Raw genomic sequence first — 13631 nt, 5'->3', positions numbered from 1 at the left:
TGTATGTACTAACACAAGGGGATGCCTGTGCTAACACAAGGAGACGCCTGTACTAACATCAGGGGATGCTTGTACTAACACAAGGAGATGCCTGTACTAACACAAGGGAATGCCTGTACTAACACAAGGAGACGCCTGTACTAACATCAGGGGATGCTTGTACTAACACAAGGAGAGGCCTGTACAAACACATGGAGATGCTTGTACTAATACAAGGAGATGACTGTACTAACACAAGGGGATGCCTGTACTAGCACAAGGGGATGACTGTACTAACACAAGGAGATACCTGTACTAACACAAGGAGATGCCTGTACTAACACAAGGAGATGTGTGTACTAACACAAGGAGATGCCTGTACAAACACAAGGAGATACCTGTACTAGCACAAGGGGATGACTGTACTAACACAAGGGGATGCCTGTACTAACACAAGGAGATGCCTGTACTAACACAAGGAGATGTGTGTACTAACACAAGGAGATGCCTGTACAAACACAAGGAGATGCCTGTACTAACACAAGGGGATGCCTGTACTAACACAAGGGGATACCTGTACTAACACAAGGGATCGCCTGTACTAACACAAGGAGAGGCCTGTACAAACACATGGAGATGCTTGTACAAACACAAGGAGATGCCTGTACTAACACAAGGGGATGCCTGTACTTACACAAGGAGATACCTGTACTAACACAAGGAGATGCCTGTACTAACACAAGGAGATGCCTGTACTAACACAAGGAGAGGCCTGTAAAAACACAAGGATAGGCCTGTACTAACACAAAGGGATGACTGTACTAACACAAGGAGATGCCTGTACTAACACAAGGAGAGGCCTGTAAAAACACAAGGAGAGGCCTGTACTAACACAAAGGGATGCCTGTACTAACACAAGGGGATGCCTGTACTAACACAAGGAGATGTCTGTACTAACAGAAGGGGATGTATGTACTAACAGAAGGAGATGCATATCCTAACACAAGGTGGTGCCTGTACTAACACAAGGAGAGGCCTGTAAAAACACAAGGAGAGGCCTGTACTAACACAAAGGGATGCCTGTACTAGCACAAAGAGATGTGTGTACTAACACAAGGAGATGCCTGTACTAACACAAGGAGATGCATATCCTAACACAAGGTGGTGCCTGTACTAACACAAGGAGATGCCTGTACTAACACAAGGATATGTCTTTACTAACACAAGGGGATGCCTGTACTAACACAAGGGGATGCCTGTACTAACACAAGGGGATACCTGTACTAACACAAGATGTCTGTACTTACACAAGGGGATGCCTGTACTAACACAAGGAGATGTGTGTACTAACACAAGGGGATGCCTGTACTAACACAAGGAGATGTGTGTACTAACACAAGGAGATGTGTGTACTAACACAAGGAGATGCCTGTACAAACACAAGGAGATGTCTGTACTAACACAAGGAGATGCCTGTACTAACACAAGGATATGCCTTTACTAGCACAAGGGGATGACTGTACTAACACAAGGGGATGCCTGTACTAACACAAGGAGATGCCTGTACTAACACAAGGAGAGGCCTGTAAAAACACAAGGAGAGGCCTGTACTAACACAAAGGGATGACTGTACTAACACAAGGAGATGCCTGTACTAACATAAGGAGATGCCTGTACTAACACAAGGGGATGTATGTACTAACACAAGGGGATGCCTGTGCTAACACAAGGAGACGCCTGTACTAACACAAGGGGATGCCTGTACTAACACAAGGGGATACCTGTACTAACACAAGATGTCTGTACTTACACAAGGGGATGCCTGTACTAACACAAGGAGATGCCTGTACTAACACAAGGAGATACCTGTACTAACACAAGGGGATGCCTGTACTAACACAAGGGGATGCCTGTACTAACACAAGGGGATGCCTGTACTAACACAAGGGGATACCTGTACTAACACAAGATGTCTGTACTTACACAAGGGGATGCCTGTACTAACACAAGGAGATCCCCGTATTATTACAAGAGTGGGGTTGGGATGGGGTGGGGAGTCAATATATATATTACATAGATACAATTCACCAAAGATCCCTCTGACATTTACACCACCTATTCTTGAAGACTCTCCTGAGGTATGGGACAACTGTTCTGGCTATATTTATACAGCTTAACTCTGCTAGAATTGTTACAGGCCTGACCACATTTTGCATCAAGGGAAGGCTTTTATTTCGAAATGGGATTTCTACCTTTAAAAGAGAGAAGAAGCATTATAAAAAACACAAAATACAACTAAAAACACAAAATAATAAAGATCAGCTGTTTCAAATTATAATCTGCGAAAAAAGTGTTCCTTTTGCCAGAACAATTACGTTTCAAAAGTGATTTAGTATAGTATCTTAAAGTTAGGTTGCAAATGGCCCCCGCATTTGAAGAGACTATCTGTGACCATCATGTCACTCATTCGTATTTCGTGGTCTACTGAACAAGCCATGGAATTGGAATACAAGAAACATCCAATCTCATGTTATCTATTCTCAGAACTGGACATGATTAAATAACTATATATGTTTAGGTTTCATACTCGTTATATTTTCCTTGAAAACACTCCCCTTTTTGGATTGGAAACCGAAGTGTTATCGCATACAGAGTGCTGTAGCCACGGTTGAAATGGAGATGTACCACAGACGGGTGTCTAAATGCTTCGGTGTTCCACATATGACTATATGTGACGATATAAAAGGGGAGTTGCCTTCATGTACCATCTTCCCGGGTGTTAACTGACTATAAAAGTCCAGTTTCCACAATTGCCGAGGCTGACATTTCTGGGCTCGATCGTAGTGCCACCAGTGTTTTTTACGGTTTATGTCCCTTCTATATCCCTCTTATTATCCAATCAGATTCCGCCTCGCATATCACTTGGATTTGCTTCAAGCAAAAACCGCCGCGCCCAGTCAAGACGATATGATCGATAATCGAAATCTATAGTGTATTAAAACGGGTAGAAATGCAATGCAAATCCTGCAATCGACCGAAACCTGTACGGCAGTTTACGAACCGTTTCGCAATTTTTATTTGACTATGCATAGATCCGTTGGTCCAGCCAAACTATTACTCTATATAATTAAAGTCTAGTTCGGCAAGGGTGGAAACTGCACTTTTAAAGTCAGTTAACTCCCTTGCCTCGGGAAGATGTCAGTTAACACTTTAGGTCTTCCGGAAAACTACATGTTGATTTGGAGTATCGAGAAAAACAAGCGTCCCATAACAAACAAACCATCCATCGGATCGCGTTGGTAACAAACAATTATGGCCAGTTTGTATGTTTGGCCAGTATAAATGATCTCAGGTTTGCCACCCACCCATAATCATTGTGGTTGTTGAGGACATGACACCCAAAGTTTGTTTGTTGTTTGACGCCATACTTAGCAATATTCGAGCTTTATGTCTGTAACCAGACCGGGCCAAACAATCAAGTGATTGACATCATGAGCTTTGATCTCCCATTTGGGACAAGATGGCATGCATCAACCAAGTTAGAGAGCAAGTCACCACCCAAAGACATCGATTTAGTCAGTATTCCTTATAATATGCAAAACAGGGTGGCCAGTGCAGTTTACGCATGTAAAAAATGACAAATGATTATCACAATGCACAATCAGCTTTTTTTAAAAAGGTTTATTTTAAGATTGTGTAGAAACATCCTTTACTTACACAGTTATAACAAAAAGTATGCGGCGTATTTAATTTGTAAATTTGATAGGACTTAAGATCTTGATACTGAATCAAGTCAAGATGCATAACCATATCAACCAGTCGCACTCCCCAACATCAAGTCAAATAAAAGAAGGACAACCCAGCAGTAAATACCTCAGATAACCGGTTTTGTTTAACATTATCCTCTAAACCTCCAAGCATTAAATAATATTAATGCGGGTGACGATTACAATGCACTCTCAACAATCTGATCCTATAGCTGACAAGTCTACATTGACTTAAACAATGCATGATGCGACGTCCAGTTTCTCCAAGTTCCAGCCATATGACAAGGTGAGACTGGATTTTCCAATCTCAGTTTGTTTTACATAAAGTTACAAAGCGCCATACAGTCAACTATACTCGAATCGAAGCAACGTCTTGAATACATTCACGTGTTTTTACATTGGATATGGACACGTAGTTCAATGCCATCGTAGTTCTGATTTCTGAGGATTGGAGTCCGTGGTTGTATTCTGATATTACGCGCATTTGTGTCCCTTCTGTTCAGGGCAGTGTGAACCTGATGTTGTCCTTGAACTTGCTGTCCTTCATCTTCTCCTGGTACAGCTTGTCAAACATCTCGTTCTGATCTGGTGTCAACCAGTTCTGCCAGTCGCCAACCTGACCTGGAATGAGGAACATAATGATGGTAGAGTGAGTGAGTTGGGTTTAACAGTGTTCCAGTTGTCCAGCCATGTGACTTAATGTGGGATGAAAGCCCTAGGTTATATAGATCTCAGAGCACGAGCAGAGGTACGGTGCTGACAAACCTAGAAACACAATCGGAGCGAACTTGGATTCGAACCCATAACCATAGGTTTCAAGCGTGCCCAAACCTGCACAGGCCTTCAGTGGCCTTCAGTGACTGTCGAGTTTACTCTGGCAACAATGTAGTTAATGATTAAGCATCCCCCTGTGCTGCTTCATGTGTTGGCGTGACGTTTAGCAGCGCCGCCGACGCAGTGGTTTTCTTAACGTGCTCATGACAATGTTTAAGACTCCATACCTGATATACCTCCTTTACTGGGGAAATCTTCTGAAATATGACTGGATAAAATTGAAGGTCAAGAATGAACTTGGCAACATTAATGGTTGTGTACACTTGAGTATATAATAATGGAATTTGATGAAGCTTTGGGTGAACAGCTTTGAATGTTTTGTGTATGAAACATGATTCAAATTTCACGAGATTTCAGACTAAGTTACGTTTGTGTCAAATGTCAGAAATTGCACTGCAAATTCTGCTTCAAAGTCGTACTGTCCTGGGTGTGTGTTCACAAACCAGAGTTTATGCTGTTGAGCCGAAAGTGTTTGTAACTTTGTAGCATGTTGCTGGAGGCAAAGTTTTTTTCTGTTTCAAAGTCATCCAAAATCCCAAGAAGATAGAAAAGGTAGAGAGTTTTGGCAAGCGGGTACTAGTGGAAAGACGTGTCCTTCCACCTGACGTTACTGACGTTACTGATTTAAATACTACGATGACACAGACCTTAAACACGGACGACGGGACAGTTGATGTAATGTCCTGACTTGCAGCTACTCGGGAGATGTATTATTTAACATTTCGAGCATAATATTAAGTTTTCATAAATAGGTATTTAAAGTCATATTTAATTTCAAAACCAATTTTAATTTATTTAAATGCTTTTGAGACATTCCCTCATCAGCGGGCTAGATGTTAAGGTGACCTTTGGCACAGTCGGTCATAAAACACAACTAGAAATATAAATTTTGAAGAGAAACGTAAAGACATTTTGACAAAACCTGTAACAGGAGGTAGAGGTTTGGACACGACTGCACGCAGTCTCCTGAAATTAATGCTTCACTTTTTTTTAGACGAGAGCATCATTAAACAACAAGTGAAACAACAAAAACAATTATGTCGTTATTATAACCCATAACTCGTTTAGCTTACCTTTCCTGTAAACAAAAAGTTTGCCCTTAAACTTAGGATCATATGGTTCCTTGTCCTCCTTCATATTCTCAAAAGAACATTTGTCCGCCACGGCGTTGTACAGTGAGTCATCTCCAGATACTCCCAGGAACCCTGCCAACTTCCGTATCTCTTCCACGGGGTTCTGGAGACAATAGCAAGTCCATGCATAAGTTATTCATCAAAGTGTTCATATTCCCAATATAATACATATCTTCTGTGCTGTGACGCTATTTCAGTGAACATAAGCCATAGAAGCACTGACCTGCTTCATGTCTTCATAGTAAATAATGTGTATTGGATGTCTGTCCCGCTGAGCCTCGATGTCCTTCTCCCACTGGAGGACAGAATCGAACCAGGATCCGTAGTCCGCTACAAGAGAATGATTTGCTTCTACATATATGACATGAAAACATTTATGCATCAAAAAAGAGTTACTGGCTTAAACATATTTGGTCATCAGAATTTGTTATCGAAAGTTTCAAATGGTCGAGCCTTTAGCTGGGATCCGAAGTCCGCTACAACAACTACAATATAATATTACAATCGTTACTGACTTTATTTCAATGCCCCACCCCAATTTGAATCACATTATAAGCTGATCTTTTCCTCTGATGCGATGGCTCTCTCCATCAAGATATACATAGGAGGTCACGTCATGTGAACGTTCTAATATGCCAATCAATGTGGCAAAGTATTCGGATCGACATGGCACATTCTTACAAAATTTTTGTACACCACCCAAAGGGATTCCAGGTGAGAAAATATACTGCCCATACCCCCTTTAAAAATGAACTTGACCAAAAAATGACACTTTTTAAATTTATCAAAACCTTACTAGGCTGAAATCAATCACCGCAACACTGCAAGCGCGAGGTTCAAAACACAACTTTGATACCCGTATCAAATAGATCACCATCAAATAACTTTTCTTCTTGTTTTATTTATAGCTACCATCAAACATGGCTGTATAATTAATTCCCTTTGCCAGGTAGTTTAGGTCCCTAGCAGCCTATACTTGTTTTAATATTATGCAACCAGATTCGGTTGGTTGATCGCATGCCACCGATTGTGTGACATACTAGTATTGCCTGACATATTGCGTGGAAAGATGCTAATGATATAAATCACTGAGTTGTTGGGCCAGATTAGATTATTTACAGGCTGTTGTCATAAAGCTGGGATATTCCTGAGAGCGGCGTCAAACAGTAAACTATTATTTTATTGAGTTTAATTTGTTGAGATGGATGGATGGTTTGTTGTTTAACGCCGCACTCTCCAATATTCCAGCTATATGACGGCGGTCTGTAAATAATCGACTCTGGACCAGACAATCCGGTGATTAATATCATGAGCATCGATCCACGCAATTTGGATCGATAACATGCATTAACCAAGTCAGCGAGCCTGACCTGCCGATCCCGTTAGTCGCCTTTTACGAAAAGCATAGTCGCCTTTTACGGCAAGCATGGGTTGCTGAATACCGAGATTTCCAAATCTAAAGGTTCAATCTCGTTTTAGAAAACTGACATCAGATTATCTCGCCAGCCCACGCATAATCTATTTACATGTGGTGGTGAGAGTTTTTTCAAGGTTCACCTGACGTGACAGCTCTCTGGAAGGTTTGCCCCCAAAAATAGGTAGATGTCGAAACAGAGTAATTGGTCTGATTTCAAGAAGATTGCAATGGCAAATGTAGATGAGGTGGTCAGGCTCGGTGACATGGTTGATGGCGATAGTTGGATGGTTGCTCACAATATTAATCACTGGAGTGTATAATCCAAATTTGATTGCGGCGTTAAATAACAAAGAAACAAACAAATGACAAATGTCTTACTTTTCCCAGCCAGAAAGAAAGGGAGATAATCGTTTAACGATCCATTGTAATTCTTGTACAGATTCTCGAAAGATTTATGGTGGTTATAGAAGGACACGGCAACGTCCTTAGGATTTCTAAGGACATAGATCATCCGACACTTCTTCTCTCTGGCTTGTAACGGAAGTTGGTTGTACCGGACATGCGTGTTGAGGACACGGGGGGATGCTGGGAAGGCGTCTATGACTTCCTGTGGCTGCAGCTCCACCATGACTTTGCTCTTCCAATGAGGGATGGTCTCCGCCTTACCCTGGAGCAGCATGGACGTGATCTCCCAGGTCCAATGTGTACCTGGGGACATCAGGCAGCTAATTCTAGTAGTGTACTGGCATTTGGTAGTACGTCATAAATAATAATTTGCTGAGTGGGACAACATTCATATGACGTTTGATGTAAAGGTTAAATCGTCAGCATAATTTATGTCACCCCCCTAATCAAGTGTCATGTAACAAACGACTAGCCAAAGACTAGCACATGAACAATTGTTTCTTTAATTGGTTGGCAGATGACCAGTAGTTGCTCAGCGTGTAGTTTCGTCAAGAATTTGTCGAGAATCAATCATAAGTCTTCCATGACTATGATATTGTTTTCTTAATTTCAAGTGGTGACGGAGCGATAGTTAATATCCAACAAAACTAGTCATTATTAACGCTGAAGTGGGAAGATGGAGTTGCGAGCTTATAACAGAAGACAAAACAGACAAATAAAAGGTAGCTTTCGAGCCTGTGTTTCAAGCATTATTATGAGACCATTGGGTGGCTCTGAAAAGGGTCGTTGGCAAGGTAGTAGTTGTCTGCTCACATAGGCGGGTAGCCTTTGGTCTGACACCCTGAAGTTGATTGGATACCTTGGTTATCTTGTCATTCAACAGTACCATGGGGAGATCATCTGCACCCTGTGGTTTAGATACTTTCATGGGAGGCTAGTCTTTGTGGTTGACTACAGTTGTAGCTACAGGGGCTGGACGTCTCAGGGTCTTGTTTGAATCTACACACCAATATCTTCCTTAGTCACTTACCTATGTGTATTTTAGTTTTATTTATTTCATCGAAAGTGGACTTTGAATTGGGGTTCCAGATCGAAAGAGAAAACTCTTACAGGTTTTGGAAAAGTTGATGGCGGCCACCTCGAAACGACCTCCGTTTTTTTGTTTGCGATCTGGAATTCCTACATGTGTGCAGTGTTTACTTTCGATTAAAACAGTTACACGGACTTGAAGGTGAGCGACTAAGTTTAGATAAGTATATAGAATTTTAAAATATTTGAGCGATTTGTAGCCGGTCGGGGTCTAGATGTTGGATTTACAGCGCACATTGGTAGGCGTTTCTAACGGGACGAATTGTAGCCCCCAGTAGCGTCATATAGATAAACTTCTGTCAGACGATGAACGGATGAGGGGATACCGTACGCAGATACCGATGAAACTACCTGATTTTGGATACGCCAGTAGTAAGATATCGTCATCCTCGACCTTCAGCTGCGACATGTCCTTGACTATTTCTGGGTCAACGATAGGATACCGAAAGCCATCGACCTCCAGGAAGCTGATGGGGCTACCTCCCATGTCATAGTCCTCGACAATAGACATGCTGCTTAAAGGGAAGAAATGTACATTGATTACATAAGAAAAGAAAATGAAATGATCAAATGTTGTTATTTGCTTCATATTTCTGTTCACGTCACAGTGGGGGTACGGTGGCCCAGTCGTCTAAGGCGGTGCGATTCGCTGTGCAGAGTTGTGTCCCTTAGGCACGCCAGAAACCTATGATTGTGGGTTCGAATCCCGGTTCGCCCCGATTATGTTTCTAGGTTTGTCAGCACACTATCCGTGCTCGTGGGTTTCGCCGAATTGGTAAACGTCTGAGACCTGCATCACTTCGGGCTTTCCTCCCACATTAAGCTGACACGCTGTGATATAACTGTAATACTATTAAAAGCGGCGTTGAACCAAACTCACTCACTCACTCATGTCACAGTGTTGAAATTCAACAGTCGTTTTCAAAATAGACAATGTATAGAAGATCTACGGAAACCTTTTAGGGCCATTCGTTTTTTATATTTTTTGCGATACTACCTTGAATTTTCAAGATACTAAGTTGAAATTTCAAGATACTTAGTTGAAATTTCAAGATACTAAGTTGAAATTTCAAGATACAAAGTTGAATTTTCAAGATACTAAGTTGAATTTTCAAGATACTAAGTTAAAAAAAATTCGAAATAAGTTGAAATTTCAAAATACTTTATTGAAATTTCAAGATACTTAGTTGAATTTTCAAGATACTAAGTTGAAATTTCAAGATACTAAGTTGAAATTTCAAGATACTAAGTTGAAATTTCAAGATACTAAGTTGAAATTTCAAAATACTTTCTTGAAATTTTAAGATTCTAAGTTGAAATTTCAAGACAATAAGATTTTAACATCCTAAGATGCAAAAATATGTTTGAAGTGAATAATCTTGAAATATCAACTTAGTATCTTAGAAATTTCAACTTCTCTATCTTGAAATTTCAACTTCTCTATCTTGAAATTTCAACTTCTCTATCTTGAAATTTCAAGATAGTATCGAAAAAATTTAAAAAACCAAATGGCCCTAAAAGGCTTCCGAAAAGATCGGCATATATATAATATATATTATACAATGTAAATCAAAAGCGAAAGTTTTGATTGTTTCCATGTATACATAGTGTGCTAATGTGCGACGTTGCCCAATATCAGTGATGTCATAATCAATGTCCAATGACATCACAATCAGTGTTACACCAATCTCCCTAATAATAGCGGTTGGGTAGCCAAGTGGTTAAAGCGTTCGCTTAAAGTGCAGGGTTTTTCATTGCCGGGCATCGAATAGTAACAGTTCAACAACATGCCAAGATTAACAGAAGTGCAAAGAAACACAGTCATAGGCCGCTTGCAAGGCAGGGGAATCCCGATCAGCTGTAGCAAGGGTATTCATTGTAGCGCCCAGCACCATCACAAGGCTATGGGATCGGTTTCAACAGCATGGGTCAACAAGTGATCGGCCAAGGTCGGGACGACCAAGAGTAATCACCCACGCCCAAGATCGCTACATTCGACTGCGCCCCATATGTGAAAGGACGACCACAGTCACCTCCGTCACATCCCAAATACCCGGAGTGAACAGAATCTCCGACCAGACCTACGAAAACATTCAAGAGCAGCAGGTCTACGAGCAGGACGTCCTGTTCGACGCGTCATATTGAGTCGACAACATCGTCAACAACGACTGCGTTGGAGTCGTCAACACAGGGTATGGCCTTAACTGCGATGGAGAGATGTCTGGTTCAGCGACGAATCAAGATTTCTCCTCCATCGAGGGGATGGAAGAGCACGAGTCTACAGAATGATGTCGGGGAGAACGTTACGCCGGAAATTGCGTTCAGGAAGTGGACAGGTTTGGTAGGGGTAGCGTTATGATGTGGGCGGTTATCTCTCACATGTCTCATGTCAGCCAGCGGCATAGGTGTATTCCAACAGGGCCGCATACAGCACGGATCACACGATCTGTGTACACAACAACAACGTTGATGTTCTCCCCTGGCCCACCAGATCCCCGGATTTGAACCCGATGGAGCACCTGTGGGATGAATTGGATAGACGGCTACGCCGACGTCCACTACAACCCAAGACGTTGCAGCAGTTGGATTTTGCGTTACAGGCGGAGTAGGCTTCAATTCGCCAGAATGCATACTCGTCTCTTCCATGGGCGGACGTCAGGCCGCTATCGATTCCAACTGGGGACATACGCGTTATTGATGGTAGCTGACCTTCACCTTGGACCTTTCCTAGGTACCGATAACTGAGATGACTACAATTACCAAATGTTCTCTCCTCAACATTTTGGCTCAATATCTTGTACGATTCCTCGTATAAGTGTATTTTCCTACCTCACACAAATCTGGCTTTTCGCTTCTTTTTTAAGGAGTATATATCCGTGTACAAATCGTGTCCCATTATACCAAGTGACCTGTGTACAACATGCATAGACAAACATGGACCCAGTGTACAACTGGACCTCAATGAATTGGCAACCGTAGTTAGGTTTCCGTGCAACATTATGTGCAATAACTGTGACCACCACATGTAACAATTCGTTGAACGTGTCATACAACACGTTCTTCAAAATCTCTTATAGTAATATTCACATCCATAGTATTTGTTACATATATCATACCCTCACTACTATCTCAAGGGTTACTTAGGGACCGTCCATATGATATTCTGGGGTAACACTGCATTGTGATCCCCTTTTGGATTTCGGGGATAGATTCTTATAGGTTCGAATAGGTTCTTACAGGTGAGAATAGGTTCTTGCAGGTTCAAATAGGTTCGAATAGGTTCTTACAGGTTCAAATAGGTTCGAATAAGTTCTTGCAGGTTCAAATAGGTTCGAATAGGTTCTTACAGGTTCAAATAGGTTCGAATAGGTTCTTGCAGGTTCAAATAGGTTCTAATAGGTTCTTACAGGATCAAATAGGTTCAAATAGGTTCTTACAGGTTCAAATAGGTTCTAATAGGTTCTTTTGGTTCGAATAGGTTAGAATAGGTTCGAATATGGTCGTAAAAGGCGGCAAAGGTATCGGGTTGTGAGGTCTCGGTGACTTGGTTGATTGCGTCCTATTATCTTATATATTATTATGTTATATTCTGTGGTAAACAATTATCAAGTGAATACATGACACGTTATGGATAACAACTTCTTTCAGAGCAAGTTCTTGTCCCTTCATCGGGTGAAAAAAGTGTCATATATCATGTTCTTCTAAATGCCTATATAGGGGAGGTCGGGTAGCCTAGTGGTTAAAGCGTTCGCCCGTCACGCCGAAGACCCGGGTTCGATTCCCGATATGGGTACAAAGAGTGAAGCCCATTTCTGGTGTCCCCCGCCGTGATATTGCTGGAATATTGCTAAAAGCGGCGCAAAATCAAACTCACTCACTCACTAAATGCCTATGTAAGATTAATACAGAGTAGCCGCAACAGGCTTGTGTCATGTGTAATCTTGCACAGCTGAGCATCATAGGTCTTTCAACACTGAAGCCACGCCAATAAACTTATGCGTCAATATAATAACTTACATATTCATGAGACCAGTGAAGATTCCGGGGTAGAATACGTCTTAAGCAACCCATGCTTGCCGTAAAAGGCGCCTATGCTAGTCGTAAAAGGCAACTAACGGGATCGGGTGGTCAGGCTCGCTGACTTGGTTGATGCATGCCATCGATCCCATTTGCCTGGATCGATGATCATGATATTAATCACTGGATTGTCTGGTCCAGACTCGATTATTTACAGACCGCCGTCATATAGCTGGAATATTGCTGAGTGCGGCGTTAAACAACAAACTAACCAACCAACTAACCAACTAACATATTCATGATCAATGCAGTAAAAGTTGGTCCTGTTTCATGTGTAGACAGTTCTAAATTGCAGAAGTAATGACCAGAAGCTCGCCCTGCATCCACCAGAACAATTAATCCTGTAAATAGGTTTGTGTTGTAGTTATTTGTCCATCTTTCTTACCTCGATGGGTGTGAGGAGTGCGCTGTAACTTGATTGAAGACTCGAATGAGGACGGAGTTTCATCTAGGCTACCATCCACTATGTGTTGGTATGTTTGTGTTTAACGCCGCACTCAGCAATGTTCAAGCTCTATGACGGCGGTCTGCAAAATATTATAGATCAGATAGTATCCACAGACACAAAGTCACAAAGGTCGACTGAGATAAGAGTGAATGTTTAGGCATGTTGTGTGTGTGTGTGTGTGTGTGTGTGAGAGAGAGAGAGAGAGACAGACAGACAGAGAGACAGACAGACAGAGAGACAGACAGACAGACAGAGAATGGGTGGGTGGGTGTTAAGAAAGGTGGATGTATTTGTATAGATGTGTGTGTTAACGAGGGCTTTGACAGCAAACAGATGTTGGTGTTTCGGCAAAGTTGCGCGTGTTATTGAGGGCTTTGACAGGAAACAGAGGTTGGGGTGTCGGGAAAGATGCGCGTGTTATTGAGGGTTTTGACTAGTGGCAGATTTTGGTGTGTCGGGAAAGATGCGCGTGTTATTGAGGG

General features: G+C 41.9%; 1 protein-coding gene across 1 annotated transcript; it reads right to left on the bottom strand.

Moving 5' to 3' along the window:
- Nucleotides 1-4245: 4245 nt before the first annotated feature.
- LOC139455844 (sulfotransferase 1B1-like) lies at nucleotides 4246-13133 on the bottom strand. Its single transcript, XM_071237390.1, has 6 exons — nucleotides 13087-13133; nucleotides 8976-9136; nucleotides 7509-7838; nucleotides 5937-6043; nucleotides 5654-5816; nucleotides 4246-4367 (listed from the first exon to the last, which is right to left on the bottom strand). Exons 2-6 carry the CDS (start codon nucleotides 9133-9135, stop codon nucleotides 4246-4248), a joined length of 882 nt encoding a protein of 293 aa, XP_071093491.1. The 5' UTR covers nucleotide 9136; nucleotides 13087-13133.
- Between the last annotated feature and the right edge of the window lie 498 nt (nucleotides 13134-13631).

Source organism: Haliotis cracherodii, unplaced genomic scaffold (genome assembly GCF_022045235.1).
Source record: "Haliotis cracherodii isolate W230 unplaced genomic scaffold, xgHalCrac1.p SCAF_11, whole genome shotgun sequence".
NCBI classification, from domain to species: Eukaryota; Metazoa; Mollusca; class Gastropoda; order Lepetellida; family Haliotidae; genus Haliotis; species Haliotis cracherodii.
Note: the sequence above shows the minus strand (reverse complement) of the source record. Positions and strands in the feature narration are given on the sequence as shown.

Coding starts and splice junctions, on each gene's coding strand:
- LOC139455844 (XM_071237390.1), bottom strand. CDS start 9,135: ATGTCTATTGTCGAGGACTATGACATGGGAGGTAGCCCCATCAGCTTC. Junction 6,044..7,508: donor TTTCTTTCTGGCTGGGAAAA/GTAAGACATTTG, acceptor ATTCTCTTGTAG/CGGACTACGGATCCTGGTTC. Junction 5,817..5,936: donor ACTATGAAGACATGAAGCAG/GTCAGTGCTTCT, acceptor TATTGTCTCCAG/AACCCCGTGGAAGAGATACG.